The following is a 24,589-nucleotide window of genomic DNA, read 5'->3' as shown; positions in this document are numbered from 1 at the left end:
CCACGTAGCACATACCTGGCAGCTCGCGTACTGTGTGTGTGTGTGTATGTGTGTGTGTACTCGCCTATTTGTGCTTGCGTGGGTTGAGCTTTGGCTTTTTGGTCCCGCCTCTCAACTGTCAATCAACTGGTGTTGATTGACAGATTCAAGAGCCTACTGGGCTCTAACATATCTACATTTAAAACAGTGTATGGAGTCATTCTCCACCACATCACTGCCTAATGCATTCCATCCGTTAACTACTCTGACACTGAAAAAGCTCCTTCTAACGTCCCTGTGGCTCATGTGGGAACTCAGTTTCCACCAGTGTTCCCTTGTTCGCGTCCCACTAGTGTTGAATAGTTTATCCTTGTTTACCCGGTCGATTCCTCAGAGGATTTTGTAGGTTGTGATCATGTCTCTCCTTACTCTTCTGTCTCCTAGTGTCGTAAGGTGCATTTCCCGCTGCCTTTTCTCGTAACTCATGCCTCTTAGTTCTGGGACTAGTCTACTAGCATACCTTTGGACTTTTACCAGCTTCGTCTTGTGTTTGACAAGGTACGGGCTCCATGCTGGGCCGCATACTCCAGGATTGGTCTTACATATGTGGTGTACAAGATTCTGAATGATTCCTTACACAGGTTCCTGAACGCTGTTCTGATGTTAGCCACCCTCGCATATGCCGCAGACGTTATTCTTTTTATGTGGGCTTCAGGAGACAGGTTTGGTGTGATATCAACTCCATGATCTTTCTCTCTGTCTGTTGCATTTAGTACTTCATCTCCTATTCTGTATCCTGTGTCTGGCTTCCTGTTTCCACTGCCTTGTTTCATTACTTTGCATTTACTCGGGTTGAACGTGTGTGTGTGTGTGTGTGCGTGTGTGTGTGTTTGTGTGCGTGTGTGTGTGTGTGTGTGTGTGTGTGTGTGTGTGTGTGTGTGTGTGTGTGTGTGTGTGTGTGTGTGTGTGTGTGTGTGTGTGTGTGTGTGTGTGTGTGTGTGTGTGTGTGTGCGGGTGTGTGTGTGTGTGTCTGTGTACTCACCTAATTGTACTCACCTAATTGTGCTTGCGGGGGTTGAGCTCTGGCTCTTTGGTCCCGCCTCGCAACCGTCAATCAACTGGTGTACAGATTCCTGAGCCTATTGGGCTCTATCATATCTACATTTGAAACTGTGAATGGAGTCAGCCTCCACCACATCACTTCCTAATGCATTCCATTTGCTAACTACTCTGACACTGAAAAAGTTCTTTCTAACGTCTCTGTGGCTCATTTGGGTACTCAGCTTCCACCTGTGTCCCCTTGTTCGCGTCCCACCAGTGTTGAAAAGTTCGTCCTTGTTTACCCGGTCGATTCCCCTGAGGATTTTGTAGGTTGTGATCATGTCCCCCCTTACTCTTCTGTCTTCCAGTGTCGTGAGGTGCATTTCCCGCAGCCTTTCCTCATAACTCATGCCTCTTAGTTCTGGGACTAGTCTAGTAGCATACCTTTGGACTTTTTCCAGCTTCGTCTTGTGCTTGACAAGGTACGGGCTCCATGCTGGGGCCGCATACTCCAGGATTGGTCTTACATATGTGGTGTACAAGATTCTGAATGATTCCTTACACAGGTTCCTGAACGCCGTTCTGATGTTAGCCAGCCTCGCATATGCCGCAGACGTTATTCTCTTTATGTGGGCTTCAGGAGACAGGTTTGGTGTGATATCAACTCCTAGATCTTTCTCTCTGTCTGTTTCATTAAGTACTTCATCTCCTATTCTGTATCCTGTGCCTGGCCTCCTGTTTCCACTGCCTAGTTTCATTACTTTGCATTTACTCGGGTTGAACTTCAACAGCCATTTGTTGGACCATTCACTCAGTCTATCCAGGTCATCTTGTAGCCTCCTACTATCATCCTCTGTTTCAATCCTCCTCACAATTTTTGCATCGTCGGCAAACATTGAGAGGAACGAATCTATACCCTCTGGGAGATCATTTACATATACCAGAAACAGTATAGGTCCAAGGACTGACCCCTGCGGGACTCCACTTGTGACGTCTCGCCAATCTGAGACCTCACCCCTCACACAGACTCGTTGTCTCCTGTTGCTTAGGTATTCCTCTATCCACCGGAGTACCTTCCCTCTCACTCCAGCCTGCATCTCCAACTTTCGCACTAGCCTCTTGTGTGGCACTGTATCAAAGGCTTTCTGACAATCCAAAAATATGCAGTCTGCCCACCCTTCTCTTTCTTGCCTTATTTTTGTTGCCTGGTCGTAGAATTCAAGTAACCCTGTGAGGCAGGACCTGCCATCCCTGAACCCATGTTGATGCTGTGTTACAAAGTTCCTTCGCTCCAGATGCTCCACTAGTTTTTTTCGCACAATCTTCTCCATCAGCTTGCATGGTATGCAGGTTAGGGACACTGGCCTGTAGTTCAGTGCCTCCTGTCTATCCCCTTTCTTGTATATCGGGACTACGTTAGCTGCTTTCCAAGTATCTGGCAGTTCCCCTGTTGCCAGTGATTTGTTATACACTATGGAGAGTGGTAGGCTCAGTTCTCTTGCTCCTTCCTTTAGAACCCAAGGGGAGATTCCATCTGGGCCTATAGCCTTCGTCACGTCCAACTCTAGTAAACACTTCCTTACTTCCCCACTGGTAATCTCAAACTCTTCCAGTGGTTCCTGGTTAGCTATTCCCTCACTTACCTCTGGAATTTCTCCTTGTTCTAAGGTGAAGACCTCCTGGAATTTCTTATTCAATTCCTCACACACTTCCTTGTCATTTGTAGTGAATCCTTCCGCCCCTATCCTTAATCTCATAACCTGTTCCTTTACTGCTGTTTTTCTCCTAATGTGGCTATGCAACAATTTAGGCTGAGTCTTTGCCTTGCTTGCGATGTCATTTTCGTATGTGTGTGTGTGTGTGTGTGTGTGTGTTTGTGTGAGTGAGTGTGTGTGTGTGTGTGTGTGTGTGTGTGTGTGTGTGTGTGTGTGTGTGTGTGTGTGTGTGTGTGTGTGTGAGTGTGTGTGTGTGTGTGTGTGTGTGTGTGTGTGTGTGTGTGTGTGTGTGTGTGTGTGTGTGTGTGTGTGAGTGTGTGTGTGTGTGTGTGTGTGTGTATGTGTGTGTGTGTGTGTGTGTGTGGGTGTGTGTGTGTGTTACGAACCCGGACCCAGCGTCCGAGCCTGGAGCAGTGACAAACACGCCATCTGTGGGTCAGCTCCCGAAACCCCCGCCAAACGAACGACGACACCTAGTGAGGACAGCGTGTACTGGCCTCGAGGACCAGTTTCCAGTCTGGTTCAGCGCTCAACACCGCCGCTCCTGACCTCTGGTGAGGTGGTGCTCCGACGACAGCGCCATCTATGGACTGGATACGTCAGGTGTTTGCGCCCGCCACCGTAAGTGAGGAGTATTAGTGTCCCGGTTATTAATGACGTGTCTGCTTACAGAGCCGACCTGGGACCACTGTGTTGAAGGTGGAGTCATTCTACCCGAGGCAGCCAGTCTCCATACAGTGAAGTTTGCTGCAGCTGTCGTGACGTCGTCCCCCCGGAAGAACACTGTGGTGTGTTAAGCCTGCCAGTGGAGTGGCAGTGGAAGGATTTACCCGGGACCGACGGTTGGAGACGATAATCCACTGGGGTATTGAGGACAGGAGGGTGATTGGTGATATCACACGAGACTCCTGTCTAGGGCGTACCCCTTATATCGTTCGTGGAGTGGCCGTACCAGCCTTGGTGGCTCAGTACCTGCCAGCAGACCTGCTGGACGTGTGGTTGACGGCCTCCACGACGGTGCCCCCAGTGGACCTGTGTTGTGGCTGACCTGTGGCCAGGGTAGGCTCGGCGTTCTCAGAGGACACGTCTTGAGGCCACGAAGAAAGCACCGCGGACTCAGCACCTAGCTTCGAGGATCCATAGTCTCCAGCAGAAGACTACAGTGTTGATCCCCTTTGTAAAGTGTTAATACCCCTCCCCCTTGTGTACGTTTTACTTTTATATATTTAAATGGTGATGGTTATATTATATTATATTAAGTTCTTACCTTTCTTTCCCTACTCCCTTTAAGTTACTTGCGTCACGGATCGCATCCCTTGATAGCCTCTACTGGCTTGGGGCCGGATATATATCTTCCTCTAACTACATCAGAGTAAGAACCCCGTTGCGTCCCGAGAGGGCCGTAACATAATTGGCATCCCCAGCGGGATCCGTCCCCTTGTTAAGTATGTTTGACAGGGGTGGTGAAGTGGCGTAATCCCTGTAAATAATTTCCCCCTGTGTGACGATTGTGACGTTATACGTCCTGTGCGGTGCTCAGTGATTAAGTGCGATATTGTGCAATGCGGTGCTCGCTGTGATTAAGCGATTAAGTGCAATATTGACTAGTACGGTGCTCAGTGATTCAGTGCAATATTGTAGAGCGAAGTGTTCGCTTGGACTCAGTGCAATATTGGGTAGTGCGGTGCCCGGAGTGATTACGTGCAATATTGGCAAGTGCAGTGTTTGGTGCAATATTGGCGTAGAACAGTGCTCGGTGTGTTAAGTGCTAGCGTGTAAGCAGTGTGTTAAGTGCAAAGTGTTCCATCTGTGACAATGGCAGACAAAGCTACCATCGATGATCTGGACGATGTTCAGGCTTTTCTGAACAGAGTGGACTGTCTTGCCAGATTAAAGTATCTGAGCAAACCGGAACTTGTACTAGTGAGCGCCTACCTGGAGATCAAGATCCGTGCCAGTGATTCCCGTGTGGAGATCTTGTCCAAGGTTCACCGGCACCTGAAGGCAGAAGAGAAACAGGAAGGCGAGACTCCTAGTACAAAGGAAGGTGAGGAGATAGCTTCCACGGAAAAGGAAGATAAGGGCAGCGACGTTGACAGTGATGCAGGTGAGCTTAATATCAGCTTCCTAACTGTCAAGATGCGTGCCTTAGAAATAAATCGTGAAATAGAATGGAAGAAATTAGAAATGGAACGAGAGAGACAAGATAAAGAAATGGAGATGAAAGAAAAAGAATTGGCGATGAGGCGTTTAGAATTAGAAAGAGAAGAAAGAAGAGAAGAACGAGAAAGAGAAGAGAAAAGAGAGAGGGAAGAACGAGAAAGAGAAGAAAAAGAAAGACAGAGACAACATGAACTAGAAGTATTACGATTAGGCGCTGGACAGAGACAAACTGGAGTAAGCGGTTTCGATCCGGTAAGGAATATCAAAATGGTCCCCAAATTCAACAAGAGAGAAGTTTCGAAGTTCTTCGCAGCCTTCGAGAAAGTCGCTGCCTCTTTGGAGTGGCCAAGGGAGAATTGGGCCATCATGATACAGTCAGTTTTGACTGGGAAGGCCCAAATCGCCTACTCTACGTTATCCCTTGACGACTCCGGCGATTACGATATGGTGAAGAAAGTGGTGCTCATGGCGTACCAATTGGTACCTGAGGCATATAGGCAAAAGTTCCGAAACCTGAAGAAGACCTCAGAGCACACTTTCACCGAATTCGCCACCATCAAGGAGCGACTTTTTCAAGAATGGTGTGCCTCTCGGAAGGTGGAGACCAAGGAAGACCTCGAGCAGCTGATTCTGCTCGAGGACTTCAAGGATTGTTTGTCTGTAGACCTGAAGACGTACTTAGAGGAACAGCAGGTAGAGACCTTGAGTGCAGCAGCCACCATGGCTGAAGAGTACATCCTGACTCATAGGCCGTCTGCTAAGTACGTCCCGAGGAATTACCAGCGCCGGTTTGACAGACCTCATGAAGAAGAAGAAAGACCCGTCCCACAAAGTGCTAAGAAGACGCCCCCAAGTAGTCCCCGAAGAACAAGTCCTAGCAGTCCGAAACACCGGAGCCCGAGGAGGAATATGGTGTGCTGGACTTGTGGGCAGAAAGGGCACATAGCTGCTAGGTGCCGAGGGAGAAGAGGTGGCAGCGCACGAAGGGAGGTGATGTTGGTGAGCTGTGTTACATCACCAGTAGGATACCAGTCTACGACGACGCAGGAAGGACCAAGTTTGTTGGCCCCTCACACTTCAACCGGGTATGTAACGAGTGATCATACTGGTAGATCAATTGTAGTGCTCAGAGATAGTGGAGCAGCCCAGTCCCTGATCGTGAAGAGCTCGTTACCCGAGGGAGTAAGTGTGGATGGGAGACCAGAGGTGATCCTGGTTGGGTTTCCTAGGACGCAGTACATCGCCCCCTTAGTGCCAGTACATCTTGACTCGCCTTATTTCAGCGGCACAAGTGAGTTGGCAGTAGTCGATACCCTCCCTGTGGCTGGGATTGACGTGGTACTAGCCAACGACCTGGTGACCGATTGGAGCACCAATCATCCCAAGATAGCGGACGAGTCTGCCAGAACATCAAGGTCTGAGGTAACAGGCAATGGTAATGTCCAGGTAAAGACAGACCCGGATGTAACTATGTTTAATTTGTCCTCTCGCCTACAGATTGAGAACGATCTAGCAGTGTCTCCTGATTCTCTCGACGAGGAACATGAAGTTAAGAAGGCAGAGGTACCTGAGCAAGAAGAGAGGCCTTGTGTGCGGGCACCCACGGATACCAACGAGTCTGGAGCGAAGGCGGATGTGTGCTTGCGGTATGGCAAGTTACAGCATGTAGTGAACCAGCCAGAGATTCCCCAGACGTCAGAGGTAGGTGCGGTGTGTTCAAAAGGTCTAGTGCCCTCTTCGGTCCAAGTCAGGCGTGTGGATGTGGCCGGCTATGGACATGACAAGCTCAGGAAACTTATCCCTCAATTGGCCTCATGTTTCTTAGCGATATTTTGTTTTATTCTCCTATGTATTCTATGTGTTCTCAGTAAGGACCGGTGGACGACCCGACGAATGATGGCTCCCATGAACATCGCGAAGAGGTCCCAGGGATTGGAGATTTGTACTGCAAGTGTTGCAGTTGAAGAAGGGACCTGGGAGGTAATAGATGATACAGGAGGTACGATATGTGATAATGTGAGTGACTGTTTCCGACAGGTTGACACCCCCCGCGTGACTGCTGAGCCTCAACACAGCGTTATACGGAACGTTGGTCGACCTGACGGGGGCAGAGCGAATGCCATCTTCGGTGAGCAAGCAGCCCTGTTGGAACTAGGTGTGGGCCTAGTAGAGGAGTGTATAGTAAGTACTGACTTGCCCATTGTCGCTATCACTCTGAATTATCAGACCCCTGTATACCAGGTTCCTGTCTCCCTGACGGACCATCGGACTGGCACCAGAAATGCCGTCTGTGGTCAGCCATCATCGGTGCCACGACATAGGAAAGTGTCGAGTCACCCCAGATCGTGTCGAAACCAATCCGTACTCGAGAGAGGTGAGATGAAGCCCCTGCTTGACATCGCAGTGGAGACGTGGAAGACGTGGAAGATTACACCAGGCAGGACCTTGCCTTCAATTTTAAAGTTCCCGTTGTGCCGGAATTGCCCAGTAGGACAGTTCTGTGGACGAGACAGCCTCGCTATTCCAGATCATAAAGCATGCGTGTCCATTTGGAGTTGTGTCGTCGTACTAATTTGGTTTGTGTTTCTTTTTATAGAACCCCAAACCAAATTCCTTTTGGTGGGGAGGTGTTACGAACCCGGACCCAGCGTCCGAGCCTGGAGCAGTGACAAACACGCCATCTGTGGGTCAGCTCCCGAAACCCCCGCCAAACGAACGACGACACCTAGTGAGGACAGCGTGTACTGGCCTCGAGGACCAGTTTCCAGTCTGGTTCAGCGCTCAACACCGCCGCTCCTGACCTCTGGTGAGGTGGTGCTCCGACGACAGCGCCATCTATGGACTGGATACGTCAGGTGTTTGCGCCCGCCACCGTAAGTGAGGAGTATTAGTGTCCCGGTTATTAATGACGTGTCTGCTTACAGAGCCGACCTGGGACCACTGTGTTGAAGGTGGAGTCAGTCTACCCGAGGCAGCCAGTCTCCATACAGTGAAGTTTGCTGCAGCTGTCGTGACGTCGTCCCCCCGGAAGAACACTGTGGTGTGTTAAGCCTGCCAGTGGAGTGGCAGTGGAAGGATTTACCCGGGACCGACGGTTGGAGACGATAATCCACTGGGGTATTGAGGACAGGAGGGTGATTGGTGATATCACACGAGACTCCTGTCTAGGGCGTACCCCTTATATCGTTCGTGGAGTGGCCGTACCAGCCTTGGTGGCTCAGTACCTGCCAGCAGACCTGCTGGACGTGTGGTTGACGGCCTCCACGACGGTGCCCCCAGTGGATCTGTGTTGTGGCTGACCTGTGGCCAGGGTAGGCTCGGCGTTCTCAGAGGACACGTCTTGAGGCCACGAAGAAAGCACCGCGGACTCAGCACCTAGCTTCGAGGATCCATAGTCTCCAGCAGAAGACTACAGTGTTGATCCCCTTTGTAAAGTGTTAATACCCCTCCCCCTTGTGTACGTTTTACTTTTATATATTTAAATGGTGATGGTTATATTATATTATATTAAGTTCTTACCTTTCTTTCCCTACTCCCTTTAAGTTACTTGCGTCACGGATCGCATCCCTTGATAGCCTCTACTGGCTTGGGGCCGGATATATATCTTCCTCTAACTACATCAGAGTAAGAACCCCGTTGCGTCCCGAGAGGGCCGTAACAGTGTGTGTGTGTGTGTGTGTGTGTGTGTGTGTGTGCGTGTGTGTGTGTGTGTGTGTGTGTGTGTGTGTGTGTGTGTGTGTGTGTGTGTGTGATTGTGTGTGTGTTCAACGAAACCATTTCCTCGTCAACAACGGCTTCTCCAATTCCTAGTCGACAACGGCTTCTCCAATGGTTTCGTCGAAGACATCATAAGAAGGAAAGTGAAACGCCATGCAACCTCTGAAGAGACAACTAACACAACACCTGTACCCCCTATTAGACTATTTTACAGGAACTTCTTTTCCACAACTCATAAAACGGAGGAAAGGGTCCTGAAAGATATTGTTAATAGAAACGTTATCCCTACAGACAAAAATCAGAAAATACAATTGACGATCTACTATAAAACCAAGAAAACGGTCAATCTACTCATGAGAAACTCTCCAGACACAAAGCAGAACACTTTAAAAGAGACCAATGTCGTCTATGCCTTCAAATGCCCACTTGGGGACTGTAAGCCTCAAAGAATTCAGTATATAGGCACGACAACAACATCTCTTTCCAGGCGATTAACGATGCATAAGCAACAGGGCTCCATTAAGGAACTTATAATCTCTTCCCACAACCAGACCATCACCAGAGAAGTCTTAACAAAAAACACAGAAATCACCGATAGATACAGCGATAGCAGGCGGCTTGATATCTGCGAGGCACTACACATTAAGAAGTCAACACCAGCAATCTACAGCCAATTAATGCCCAACTATATTCTACCCACTTCAAGACTCCACACCAATATAGAAACATCAAGAAATATGGGCCAATAGGCCCTTTGCAGTTACTTCCATTCTTCCCTTTAACTTACAAAATATTATACCCATTGTTTCGTGTTCTGTCTTGTATTGAGAGTTTGTTTTCACCTCATCCAAAACTGTTGTAACATATCACCTCACCCAAATGCAGGTATATAATCGAAGCTGTTTAAACTCTGTTTAGTTATAGTTGTGTGTGTAAACTAAAGTCTTTGAAAATGTAATAAGTTATTACGAAACGCGTTCAAGTGTCAAGTCAGACTAGAAATAAAAATGAATTTTGGAGAATTGATTTTTCAGTTACCATCAACAGTGAAAAGAAATATAAGAAATATTGAGAAAATTGGTGTTAGAATCATTAATCTTACTTTTTCGGTCATATTTAATAACACACACACACACACACACACACACACACACACACACACACACACACACACACACACACACATTATATATATATATATATATATATACATATATATATATATATATATATATATATATATATATATATATATATGCGAACAAGCCTGAATGGTCCCCAGGACAATATGCAACTGAAAACTCACACCCCAGAAGTGACTCGAACCCATACTCCCAGGAGCAATGCAACTGGTATGTACAAGACGCCTTAATCCACTTGACCATCACGACCGGACAAAATAAGGTGATAGCTGAAGCTGATGGTCAAGTGGATTAAGGCGTCTTGTACATACCAGTTGCGTTGCTCCTGGGAGTATGGGTTCGAGTCACTTCTGGGGTGTGAGTTTTCAGTTGCATATTGTCCTGGGGACCATTCAGGCTTGTTCGCATTTGTGTTCCTCACGTGTGCCCCAAAGAATGAGGTGATTTGGTAAAATGCTATGCCCAAGATTACTATCCGAGTGCCGGCGGTGGGGTGGTTCAAATAACCTCGGCTATCACCTCATTATGTCCGGTCGTGATGGTCAAGTGGATTAAGGCGTCTTGTACATACCAGTTGCGATGCTCCAGGGAGTATGGGTTCGAGTCACTTCTGGGGTGTGAGTTTTCAGTTGCATATTGTCCTGGGGACCATTCAGGCTTGTTCGCATTTGTGTTCCTCACGTGTGCCCCAAAGAATGAGGTGATTTGGTAAAATGCTATGCCCAAGATTACTATCCGAGTGCCGGCAGTGGGGTGGTTCAAATAGCCTCGGCTATCACCTCATTATGTCCGGTCGTGATGGTCAAGTGGATTAAGGCGTCTTGTACATACCAGTTGCGTTGCTCCTGGGAGTATGGGTTCGAGTCACTTCTGGGGTGTGAGTTTTCAGTTGCATATTGTCCTGGGGACCATTCAGGCTTGTTCGCATTTGTGTTCCTCACGTGTGCCCCAAAGAATGAGGTGATTTGGTAAAATGCTATGCCCAAGATTACTATCCGAGTGCCGGCGGTGGGGTGGTTCAAATAGCCTCGGCTATCACCTCGTTATGTACGGTCGTGATGGTCAAGTGGATTAAGGCGTCTTGTACATACCAGTTGTGTTGCTCCTGGGAGTATGGGTTCGAGTCACTTCTGGGGTGTGAGTTTTCAGTTGCATATTGTCCTGGGGACCATTCAGGCTTGTTCGCATTTGTGTTCCTCACGTGTGCCCCAAAGAATGAGGTGATTTGGTAAAATGCTATGCCCAAGATTACTATCCGAGTGCCGGCGGTGGGGTGGTTCAAATAGCCTCGGCTATCACCTCATTATGTCCGGTCGTGATGGTCAAGTGGATTAAGGCGTCTTGTACATACCAGTTGCGTTGCTCCTGGGAGTATGGGTTCGAGTCACTTCTGGGGTGTGAGTTTTCAGTTGCATATTGTCCTGGGGACCATTCAGGCTTGTTCGCATTTGTGTTCCTCACGTGTGCCGGCGGTGGGGTGGTTCAAATAGCCTCGGCTATCACCTCATTATGTCCGGTCGTGATGGTCAAGTGGATTAAGGCGTCTTGTACATACCAGTTGCGTTGCTCCTGGGAGTATGGGTTCGAGTCACTTCTGGCGTGTGAGTTTTCAGTTGCATATTGTCCTGGGGACCATTCAGGCTTGTTCGCATTTGCGTTCCTCACGTGTGCCCCAAAGAATGAGGTGATTTGGTAAAATGCTATGCCCAAGATTACTATCCGAGTGCCGGCGGTGGGGTGGTTCAAATAGCCTCGGCTATCACCTCATTATGTCCGGTCGTGATGGTCAAGTGGATTAAGGCGTCTTGTACATACCAGTTGCGTTGCTCCTGGTAGTATGGGTTCGAGTCACTTCTGGGGTGTGAGTTTTCAGTTGCATATTGTCCTGGGGACCATTCAGGCTTGTTCGCTTATATATATATATATATATATATATATATATATATATATATATATATATATATATATATATATATATATATATATATATATATATATATATATATATATATATATATATATATATATGTTGAATATGACCGAAAAGGTAAGATTAATAATTCTAACACGAATTTTCTCAATATTCCTTATGTTTTTCTTCACTGTCGGTGGTAATAAAAATATCAATTCTCCAAAATTTATTTTTTAATGGTCTGACACCTGAACGTGTTTCGTAATGCTTATTACATTTTCAAAGACTTAATTTACACACAGATTCATCGAATATATACTCATTTTGGGTGAGGTGATATGGTAGAAAAGTTTTGGGTGAGGTGAATAAACTTATGACAAACACAAGACAGAACACAAAACAATGGGTATAAATTAGATATGAGAACTGCAGAAAGCGTATTGGCCCATACTTCCTCTTGTTGCTTCCATATTGGTTCGGGTCTTGAAGTGGGTAGAATATAGTTGTGCATTAATTGGCTGTGAATTGCTGGTGTTGACTTCTTGATGTGTAGTGCCTCGCTTATGTCAAGCCGCCTGCTATCACTGTACCTATCGATGATTTCTGTGTTGTGTGTTAAGATTTCTCTGGTGATGATTTGGTTGTGAGAAGAGATTATATGTTCCTTGATGGAGCCCTGTTGCTTATGCATTTTTATATGCCTGGAAAGAGACATTGTTGTCTTGCCTATATACTGAGTTTTTAAGGTTTACAGTCCCCAAGTGGGCATTTGAAGGCATAGACGACGTTGTTCTCTTTTAAGGCGTTCTGCTTGGTTTCTGGAGAGTTTTTCATGAGTAGATTGGCCGTTTTTTGGTTTTATAATAAATTGTCAATTGTATTTTCTGATTTTTGTCTGTAGGAATAACGTTCCTATCAACAATATCTTTCAGGACCCTTTCCTCCGTTTTATGAGGCGTCGAAAAGAAGTTCCTGTTGTGAGAGTTTGAGTTGAGAAGTTTTGGAATAAATTGTAATTGGTATAAGGAATTTTAGCTCGGAAAATTTTTAAGAATTTTCTTTATTCTTTAACCTTTATTCCTGTCGTGATATTCAACTAGGTCAGCTGAGGAAGGACTTGCTTAGCTAACACACCAGTGTAGTAAACAGCTCATTCCTCACTTTGGGACCATGTATGAACAATTGACTAGGCGGGAGCAAACACCGAGACCCCAATGAAAATTTAAATCCCCTCTCTTAGGCCGCCGACCTTCGCCAATCGCCGAAGCGAATCTAACGAGTAGGTCACGGGCTCTCACAACAATAATTTATTGTTGTGTGGTGCCGTATATTTGATCCAAAGCTCAGAAAATTAGTCTCAATCTTATTAGTCGAGTGTGAAGAACATTTGCATAACAATAATAATGTGTGGGGTGTAACGTAAAGACAGTGTTAACCATAACAACTTAGTTTATTCAATAAAGTACTAACTACTACAACAAAACAAAAAGAAATGTCAATGACGTTACTCGAAATCCTTCCTGTGACACTATCAATGACAGCTAGACACCAGCCCCTCGGACTGCATAATGAACTAACTCGAACATAAGCGTGACCACAGAGGAATAAACAAGAAACAAGAACTAACAGATCTATAATCACAATTACAACAAATGACACAGTAGGTTCTGAAACACGTCTCCAGTAGCCTCCTAACTGTTCTACGCCTCAGTGCAGTCTACACCTGCAACAGCGGTTGCAATGCAATCAAATCAGTAGTCTTTCAATGAAAACAATAACTAATGGGTTCACTGGCAACTCCAGCACCCTTCCTCAAATTAATCCTTACGTTAACACTCCGTCCCACGGACGATAAACAATCAATAACAATTGATTTACGTTAATTACACAATAACATTTACGTTAATAACAAGGTAACATTTACGTTAAATTAACAACTCTTACAACTGTCACTAGTAACGTGGAAATTACACAACACTCTACCCGTCGAGCATTCAGTGAGAAAATCCCATTAATCCCTGTACTTCCAGAGAGCTGATTAATCTCTTTACTAGTTACGTTAATTTACGTTAATCGGTTACTAATCACTCAGCGATGGTAAACTCTGATTTACAATGTCCAAAGTGCTAAGAGAACGGTAATCACTCGTGATTACCTTTAGAGTAATTAATTATTATCCTCAAGATCAATAATTAAACAATTAAAATACGCAACCTTTCACACTGGCTCAGCAATTTACATTAAGGTATGAATTCCGTCTAAGCCTTCCATACTCAGACCAATTCAGGCGACTAATAACAGTAATTAGCCCCACATTTACGTTATTCTAAAATGACGTTACTCCTCTCACGAGTCAATCAAATGCCGGTACTTCCGGGCAGATAACGACGTTACGTTAATGGAACAATGTAGCCTTCGTGTGAGTCGATCAAACAAGGATCGAGGTTAATTACTTTGACTTCCTGAAACACGTCAATTACCTGGCCCACTGACCGTTAATTACGACAGACAATACTCTAATTCTTATCTGGCTGATGGCTAGGCTCCTCGAGACTACCGTAGCTGCTTGCAGGAAAGTATATTAACCCAAACGTATTCTACGTTACTCAAATTGTCAAAGAACAAATTCTCTTAAAGCAATGGGCGTTCCCTTGGTTACGTTATATTAATTGCCTCGCAATCACCTCACTGAATACTGGACTTCGATGTCTTACCAGATAACCAGGAGAATATATGTGTACCCAAGTACTCGTCTACAGCCGAGTTCACCCACGACAATGACAAATCACACTAACAAATCACAGTGATTTACATTACAATCCGGTTGCAATGACAATACTGCAGAATCTAGTAAAATAACCTACAGGACATGAACCCTCTAGAACACTGCCCCACAATGGCTTTACTGAACTGCAATCACATACGGTGATTGCTCAACACTAGCAACAATCACCATCAAATAACAACCCCCTTTGCAATAACACACACGGCAAGTACTCTAATTTCCAAATATTAGGATACTGCACACACTTACTTGCTGTTGCAAATGACCCCAGTGCTCTCAATAACCCCCTAGAACACAGGTCAATATATTTCAATCACCTCACAGTAAATAACTCAATAACACTGGGCACCGTGACACTACGATTATATATAAATATATAATTATAATTACTGCCGACACATGTAGCCTACAGCTATCAAACGTTATTGGGAACACTAAGGAGAATCTCACACTCCTTAAATCACATGGGTGAGTGATTTATCGATCACGCATGCCGATAAACACTCGAGAGTTACGTTACTCGACAGAGAGGTGGCGGTCTCTCCAGACAGCCACGTCACTCACCAAAACTCACCAAAATTACGTTAATTAATACTGCAACCACAATATATATTTATATAAATCACACTTGTCACGGCCCTGGGAACAATACAAGAAATTAAAGCCACACTGTGGTACACTCCACAATAATCATTGCCAGGAATCACTGGCGTTACACATACCTGAGCGCTCAGTGTTGGAATTCCACACCTGCAAGACCACACATGGAAATGATATCACTCCGTCCCACGGACGATCAAAAATGATTACCACAATGAAATAATATACTTATTACATGGACATCCTCTCAGTCCTTGGCTAATCAATGTATCCTCTGTTCCCATGTGTACCCACACACACACACACTGTACGTCTGTGTACACCAGACTTAAGTCCCTCTGGACTGACAAGATGACAACAAAGGTGAATATCTCCTCGCCCACAATTCACTCCACCTGAACAGGTGCTGCGTGACAATGTGACGGAACACTTGACCTCGAATTCAAGCTTTAGAGACTACTAATCACCAGAAATACACACATAGGTACTTACTCATTCACACTGCCGGCTTTACACACCATTCCCATACATCAGGCACCACGCTATAGGTGGCTGGCTCGTTCCAAGTAGCGTAAGCGGCGGTAGTACCTTACGTGGTACTTATACGGAAAATTGGCGCACACTCGAAACCCTCCCACTCAACACGGCTGAGTTCGCACCCTCGACTCCCCGGTGAAGTGAAGCGTTCATACCCAGGTGACGCGCACAATGATAGCGTCTGACACCAACCTGGGAAATTTGCCTTAACACTGACACAAATTTCCCCTGTTCCCATCGACTGCTACAGAGCACTAGCAAGTCTAATCATCACTGGTATGGGATCTACGAGTCTGTTGCTGCTCGTATGCACATTCCCAACGATCCCAGATCACTGTACCTCTACCCCCTGCACAAAAATGTCTTAAACTCCTCCAAGCGACGACTTCGGCCGGATTCTGTGACGACCGTTGTCGTTGGTGAAGCAGGAAGCATCAGCAGTTGAGTAGTCCAGCCACCACGACGCCCTATACTTCAATTTGGCCGAATTGAGTACAGAGAGCGTCTTGACAAGGTGGCGGCTGAGTTCAGAATGATGCTACACCGGCTACTCCCCGCGTCCTTCTCGAAATAACCAATGAGAGGAAGGCATACAGCGGCCTACCCCTCTCATCCAATCAGCGACGGTGTAGCATAGCCCCTAGGGCAACTCCAAGATGGCCGACCAACATGGCGGCTCAAGATGTTTCTAAGATGGCGGCGGTTTCCATGACAACGACACAAGTGGCTAGCGAGCGCGGGAAGCCCACACACCCACGCCGGCGGCCTAGCTGTTCCCACGCAAAGTTGACTAGCTCCAACTATACAATGAGATGATGCTATCAGCTCTAGCACTGTCTACAGACATGCCACCCCGGCCAGGGTAACATTTATGGACTGCTGATGACTGGGGCTCTCACATGAGCCCAAACACTAGATGTTTCGGCTGCTGGTTACCAAACTTAAGTCCGCCCACTTAACAAGTGCACTTAACAAGTGTACTGGCTCCCACAGGCATAAGAGCACTATTGTAAGTGAGCTGGTGAACCATCTCCTCACACCTGTAAAATAGTCTAATAGGGGGTATAAGTGTTGTGTTGATTGACTCTTCAGAGGTTTCATGGCGTTTCACCTTTCTATTCATGACGTCTTCAACGAAACCGTTAGAGAAGCCGTTGTTGACTAGGACCTGCCTTACCCTACAGAGTTCTTCATCGACTTGCTTGCAATCTGAGCTGTGGCTGAGAGCTTGGTCGACGTAAGCGTTGACAACACTCCTCTTGTACCTGTCTGCACAGTCATTATTGGCATTGAGGCACATTCGTATGTTGGTTTCCTTATTGTAGAAATTGGCATTGAGGCACATTCCTTTGTTGGTTTCCTTAGTGTCTACACTAAGGAAACCAACATAAGTCAGTACAAGGGCTTTTGCAAGAGAATGTTATCTCCTCAGTGTCCTTCCCTCGCGTCTGAGAAGGAGCCGCGCAGGTGCGACGGACTTCCTCACACTGACTGACTATCGTCTTAACCCAAGGAGAAAAATAAATAGAAACTTCCCGCCGTGGTCCCCCTCACAGTTCCTGGACCCAGGGTCCTGAAGCGTCTTCGCCGCGTCTCCTTTATTGTCCTAAGTTGGCGCAAAGTGTTAAGTGGACCGGAAGTGAGTGGGAAGTTGGAATTAAGACTCTGAAGCTTTTGTTGGGTAAGTGGGTGTAACAAGGCAGGTGGGTGTAACAAGGCAGGTGGGTGTAACAAGGCAGGTGGGTGTAACAAGGCAGGTGGGTGTAACAAGGCAGGTGGGTGTAACAAGGCAGGTGGGTGTAACAAGGCAGGTGGGTGTAACAAGGCAGGTGGGTGTAACAAGGCAGGTGGGTGTAACAAGACAGGTGGGTGTAACAAGGCAGGTGGGTGTAACAAGGCAGGTGGGTGTAACAAGGCAGGTGGGTGTAACAAGGCAGGTGGGTGTAACAAGGCAGGTGGGTGTAACAAGGCTGGAGGGTGTAACAAGGCAGGTGGGTGTAACAAGGCAGGTGGGTGTAACAAGACAGGTGGGTGTAACAAGGCAGGTGGGTGTAACAAGGCAGGAGGGTGTAACAAGGCAGGTGGGTGTAACAAGGCAGGTGGGTGTAACAAGGCAGGTGGGTGTAACAAGGCAGGTGGGTGTAACAAGGCAGGTGGGTGTAACAAGGCAGGTGGGTGTAACAAGGCAGGAGGGTGTAACAAGGCAGGTGGGTGTAACAAGGCAGGTGGGTGTAACAAGGCAGGTGGGTGTAACAAGGCAGGTGGGTGTAATAAAGAAGGATAACTGTAATAAAGGCAGCTCGATAACGTAGGAGCAGGAAGAAACAATAAAGGATGATACTCAGATGGAGAAGCCAGGATCATTGGCTCTGTCGCTTTTGCTGATGTTGAGCCTCAGTTCATGGGTCCCACCTTTGGTTCTCACCTCTCTTATTATACACGTTGCCACACCCAATGGTTCTGTTCGGAATAGTCCTCTGTATCTACCTAATGTCCCTAGTGTATTTAACTGTTAAACTACCCTGACAATCTCTAACTGAAGCAAACTACCCTGACACTCTCCTACTGAAGCAAACTACCCTGACAATCTCCAACTGAAGCAAACTACCCTGACACTCTCCTACTGAAGCAAACTACCCTGACAATCTCCAACTGAAGCAAACTACCCTGACAATCTCCAACTGAAGCAAACTACCCTGACACTCTCTAACTGATGCAAACTACCCGGACACTCTCCAACTGAAGCAAACTACCCTGACAATCTCCAACTGAAGCAAACTACCCTGACACTCTCTAACTGAAGGAAACTACCCTGACAATCTCCAACTGAAGCAAACTACCCTGACACTCTCTAACTGATGCAAACTACCCTGACAATCTCCAACTGAAGCAAACTACCCTGACAATCTCCAACTGAAGCAAACTACTCTGACACTCTACAACTGAAGCAAACTACTCTGACACTCTACAACTGAAGCAAACTACCCTGACAATCTGCCACTGTAGCAAACTGTTATGATTGTTGACTACTCTGTTCCATCGTTCTCCCTACACACGTGAAAAGCCTTTGACGATTTCTTACGAATATTTTCCTAATCGAAATCATGTATCAGCATTGTTTTCGCTCCTTTGTCCTCTATTGACATGATGTAAAGTCTTGTAACTCCTGTATTCCAGCTGAGGGTCAGCTTGGTGGCACACCTCATGGTTCTCTCTACTGTGGTTGAGCGCTTGGCTCGATTGGTGCACCACGTTAGTTCTCCATGTTGTCGAACTGGTCTATCACATGTGGAGGAAAAGTTGTCTGAATGATTACTTGCCACGGTTCCTTAATGCAGATTTTTTGTTGGCTAGTGTTGCACATGTTGCTGAAGGTCCCCACTTTTTGATGTGCTCCTCTCGAAATATGTTTGGCAAGATATCTTTCTCCAGATTAATCTTTTTCTTACCTAATCTTTTTCCTTGGCATCATTACCTTATATTTTGTGTAATTTTCATGTAAACAACCATTCTTTGACAATTTCTTAAGCCATCGCACTGTTCTTTTGAGTCGTCTGAAGTGTTAAGCCATATATATGACTTGTGTCATATAGGCTACACAAACATTAATAAAACATTAATTGTGTCGTTCGTTTGTATCAGTGATAGGATTGTTCCAAGCTCTTGTTACCCTGGTTGAGTGCAGCCACTAACTTCCTGCTTCTTTCATATTTCTTCTCTTTCTGTGATAGTTTATCTTTAATTTGTTTGGTGCTAACTTAAGAATGAAGTGTCTTCCACTTCACCCGGCACGTTTTTACCTTCTCGCGCCCCCCCGCGGCAATATAATGGAGGTATTACTCGAATTCATCCTCATTAATACGTTCATTACAATGAAAATGATCACCGACATAAGAGGACACTTGACAATTGATGCACCCCATTGACAGGTTTGGGTGTGGACCGTTACTGAGTGAGTTGAGGTGCTTGAAGGGATGTGACAGAACTAGTCAAACCACCGTGTTGCGTCCTCGAAACTCACAAACTCATTACAGTTGCTGCAAGTTTGTAAACTACAGCAAACAAGCGTTCTTATCTGTATTTTTCCTTTTCCTTCCACCATTTACCTCTTGTTTTATTACAACTTTTTGGTGTGGCAGGAAAGTTATTATGAATAATAATGTTTGTTTAGTTCGCACGTTAACATTTCCTTGAATAATAGTATACGAATTTGTTGGATTGTTGGAGTAGGTGGACCAAGAACACTCTGATCAGCCATAACGTTACTGCAGGGAACTGTACAAAAGCATCTGTGGCGTCTCACGCTTACAGTCTGTTATAAAAGTCGGCCACAATTGCTCTGTTATATTTCTCTTTAGGGACATCTAAAACTATTTCAGACGCTGTAATTGTCGGACTTCCATGGCGTTGGTCTTTTCTACTCATGAACACCATGGAGATCCTTACAGCGTGGAGGGAACACCATGGAGATCCCAGCAGCAGGGAGTGAACACCATGGAGATCCCAGCAGCAGGGAGTGAACACCATGGAGATCCCAACAGCAGGGAGTGAACACCATGGAGATCCCTACAGCGGGGATTGAACACCATGGAGATCCCTACAGCGGGGAGTGAACACCATGGAGATCCCAACAGCAGGGAGTGAACACCATGGAGATCCCTACAGCGGGGAGTGAACACCATGGAGATCCCTACAGCGGGGAGTGAACACCATGGAGATCCCTACAGCGGGGATTGAACACCATGGAGATCCCTACAGCGTGGAGTGAACACCATGGAGATCCCTACAGCGGGGATTGAACACCATGGAGATCCCTACAGCGGGGAGTGAACACCATGGAGATCCCAACAGCAGGGAGTGAACACCATGGAGATCCCTACAGCGGGGAGTGAACACCATGGAGATCCCTACAGCGGGGAGTGAACACCATGGAGATCCCTACAGCGGGGATTGAACACCATGGAGATCCCTACAGCGTGGAGTGAACACCATGGAGATCCCTACAGCGGGGAGTGAACACCATGGAGATCCCTACAGCGGGGAGTGAACACCATGGAGATCCCAACAGCAGGGAGTGAACACCATGGAGATCCCTACAGCGGGGAGTGAACACCATGGAGATCCCTACAGCGGGGATTGAACACCATGGAGATCCCTACAGCGGGGAGTGAACACCATGGAGATCCCTACAGCGGGGAGTGAACACCATGGAGATCCCTACAGCGGGGATTGAACACCATGGAGATCCCTACAGCAGGGAGTGAACACCATGGAGATCCCTACAGCGTGGAGTGAACACCATAAGGATCCCAACAGCAGGGAGTGAACACCGTGGAGATCCCAACAGCAGGGAGTGAACACCATGGAGATCCCTACAGCGGGGAGTGAACACCATGGAGATCCCAACAGCAGGGAGTGAACACCATGGAGATCCCTACAGCGGGGAGTGAACACCATGGAGATCCCTACAGCGTGGAGTGAACACCATGGAGATCCCTACAGCGGGGATTGAACACCATGGAGATCCCTACAGCGGGGAGTGAACACCATGGAGATCCCAACAGCAGGGAGTGAACACCATGGAGATCCCTACAGCGGGGAGTGAACACCATGGAGATCCCTACAGCGGGGAGTGAACACCATGGAGATCCCTACAGCGGGGATTGAACACCATGGAGATCCCTACAGCGTGGAGTGAACACCATGGAGATCCCTACAGCGGGGAGTGAACACCATGGAGATCCCTACAGCGGGGAGTGAACACCATGGAGATCCCAACAGCAGGGAGTGAACACCATGGAGATCCCTACAGCGGGGAGTGAACACCATGGAGATCCCTACAGCGGGGATTGAACACCATGGAGATCCCTACAGCGGGGAGTGAACACCATGGAGATCCCTACAGCGGGGAGCGAACACCATGGAGATCCCTACAGCGGGGATTGAACACCATGGAGATCCCTACAGCAGGGAGTGAACACCATGGAGATCCCTACAGCGTGGAGTGAACACCATAAGGATCCCAACAGCAGGGAGTGAACACCGTGGAGATCCCAACAGCAGGGAGTGAACACCATGGAGATCCCTACAGCGGGGAGTGAACACCATGGAGATCCCAACAGCAGGGAGTGAACACCATGGAGATCCCTACAGCGGGGAGTGAACACCATGGAGATCCCTACAGCGGGGAGTGAACACCATGGAGATCCCTACAGCGGGGAGTGAACACCATGGAGATCCCTACAGCAGTGAGTGAACACCATGGAGATCCCTACAGCGTGGAGTGAACACCATGGAGATCCCTACAGCGGGGAGTGAACACCATGGAGATCCCTAAAGAGCGACGCGAGCGTCATGGAAAACATAAAACTGCAGGGATGAAAGTTGTATATGAAACACAGAATGAATATTTAAGAGAACAGCTGCGACAGGTTTGGACGAGAGAGAGCGTGATGCAGGGAGATACAGATGTGTGTTATTTACCGTCAACAGCAGAGAGTATTGTCGGGACGGCGAGAGAGGCTCCCCACTCGCGGCTGTCACCTAGCCAGACAAACCTTGACAATCAATCTTCAGGCTTTTAAACAACAATATTGTTGATGTTGTAATTGAAACCTTTGACTGAGTGTTTGTGTTGGTCCTCCACAGGAGATTCTCCGGTGTTCGTCATAACGGAAGGTAACGAAGGGGGCCACTTCTGGCTCCACCCCACGACCGGTCGACTCTCCCTTCGGGCGCCACTTGACTACGAAACCAAAAAAGAGGTAAGGCTCTCTTTGTTTTCGTTTTCTGTTGGTGATACTCTCACCTCCTCTTCCTCTCCTCCCATTTTTCTCACCTCTTTTTTTCCTCCCCCGGCATACGTTCTATTGCAGTGTCCTCTTCCCTACATCACTTATCTCTTCCCAATTTTCTTTCCCCTCTCCGCCTTCACTTCCCGCTCCTCTCCTCTCACACATCCATTCTGTTTGGTAGCGGTGAGGTTACTTCTTGACTTCTCTGTGACTTCGCTATCTTATATGAGAGTTTTTCCGGGAGGGTTCTTGGCTTTGGTTACTGTGGTTCTTTACCTAGTAAAATGATAGTGGTTCATCAATTGTGGTGGTTCATCAATTGTGGTGGTTCATCTATTGTGGTGGTTCGTCTGTTGTGGTGGTTCATCTGTTGTGGTGGTTCGTCTGTTGTGGTGGTCCGTCTGTTGTAGTGGTTCGTATACTGTAGTGGTTTATCTATTATGACGATATATTGAAATGGACCATTACACCTACCTTATGACACCACATGGTTTATTACACTACCTGGTCCACCACACCACTCGTTTCACCACATTACCTGACCCACCATACAACCTGGTCCACCACACCTCTTGTTCGACCACACAACCTGACCAACCACACCACTTGCACCAGCACTCTACATAACCCACCACACCACCTGACCCACCACACTACCTGGCCCACCACCACCACCCGGCCCACCACACCACCTACACAGGATATAAAGCTTTCCGAAGAGCCAAAACCCAGCATTCTGACATTCACCCAAACAGTTTTCATTTTATTTTCATTTTTTAACCGCCCACTGTCTGTCACTCCGGGAGCCTCCACCACACACCCTCCGCCACCTAAGGCTGGAGGATTTCCCTCCTAGTCTATTGCCTGCCATCACAAACTTGTACTAACATTTATTCAAGTTAATCTAATCCTTCACAGCGATGTGGAAAAAGAATAGGGGATGACAACTGCATCAAGAGCAGCTGCAGTATCGGCGATTGCAGCAGATGTAGAGGAGCAGGAGTAGTATTAGCAACTTTGACAGCAGCAGCGGTTTTTGCAACAGCCGCAGCAGCAGCAGCATCGTTAGTTGTGGTGTCAGCTGGAGGACCAGTACTAAAAATATCAACAGGAGTAAAAGCAGTAAAAGTTGGTTCAGAGATAGAATCATGAATTGTAGCAACGACATCAACAAGAACAGCAGCAACAGCAGCATTTACAGCAGATGCAGCAGTTAAAGCAGCAGCAGTTAAAACAGCACAGCTGCAGCAGCAAGAGTTAAAGTAAGAGCAGCAACATAGATTACTCCCCTCTCGGCTCAGCATGACATATATACCATTAAGAGCCAGCAGTAGTAAAAAACATGAAGTCAAATTGACAGGTAATGCCAAAACGGCCAGGAGTGGAACGTGTTGAATGAGCGGCGGTCTTCTTCATAGAGGGATCGTACGCCACATATCGCATACAGGCGGGGATAGTAAGATAGTTTTTGAGTAGATACGTATATCGTATAAGATGAAAATATAAAAATTATCGCATAACATCGTTTGAATCATATTGCAAACAACAGTCAAACAATACCAATAACAAATTTAAATAAATTAAAGATATTAAAAAGACTCGAAAATAATAACAGTGCGATTGTAAAAGTAGTCAAAGACACATCAAAAACAAAGGGAGAACTGGTGAGTAAGTGGGTGAGCAAAAATAAGAATGACACTGAGTGTGTGAGAGAGAGACAACAGCTTCCCGATCTTTACGGCATCATCGTTTCCACGCCTCTTCCCTCCCTTCCATTTTTCAGGCTCTATTGACACGGCTAAACCTTCCCCTAAAACATAAAATTTTCCGGGGGTGAATGGGATGGTTTCCGCCAAACTGCCATGCAGGGGAAGTGAAAGCAGTTTAATAGCTCTTATTGCTTTCCAGTTAGGCAGAAGGACCACCTCCTGTAATAAAGTACATCCAGATACGGCTCATCATTAAGACGGAAAATGTGCTTTATATTTCGGTATTATCTGGAGCAGTGGCCTAAATTGAGAGAGGGATAGAGTGGAAATGGGGTGTAAGTGTAAACAGTCAGTGAAAACGAGTCCAGTGTGAATCCAGATAAAATGAGGGTTAGAATACATTTACAGAAAACGAATTCACTCTATGCCAAAGAAAATGAACTATATGTGCGATAAGAAAAATCAGGTCCAATGAGTGGTCAGAGGAAAATTGGG

At 46.7% G+C, this 24,589-nt stretch overlaps 1 protein-coding gene across 1 annotated transcript in view; it reads left to right on the top strand.

Moving 5' to 3' along the window:
- The window catches only part of LOC138373532 (putative neural-cadherin 2), a 172,221-nt gene extending 148,684 nt beyond the window's left edge, over positions 1–23,537 (top strand). The window contains exons 3-4 of the mRNA XM_069339750.1: positions 22,240–22,355; positions 23,304–23,537. Coding sequence (XP_069195851.1) covers positions 22,240–22,355; positions 23,304–23,537 — 350 coding nt within the window. The remainder of the gene's footprint in view (positions 1–22,239; positions 22,356–23,303) is intronic.
- The last annotated feature ends 1,052 nt before the right edge of the window (positions 23,538–24,589 follow it).

The sequence above is a fragment of the Procambarus clarkii genome, chromosome 42 (assembly GCF_040958095.1).
Source record: "Procambarus clarkii isolate CNS0578487 chromosome 42, FALCON_Pclarkii_2.0, whole genome shotgun sequence".
NCBI lineage: Eukaryota > Metazoa > Arthropoda > Malacostraca > Decapoda > Cambaridae > Procambarus > Procambarus clarkii.
Note: the sequence above shows the minus strand (reverse complement) of the source record. Positions and strands in the feature narration are given on the sequence as shown.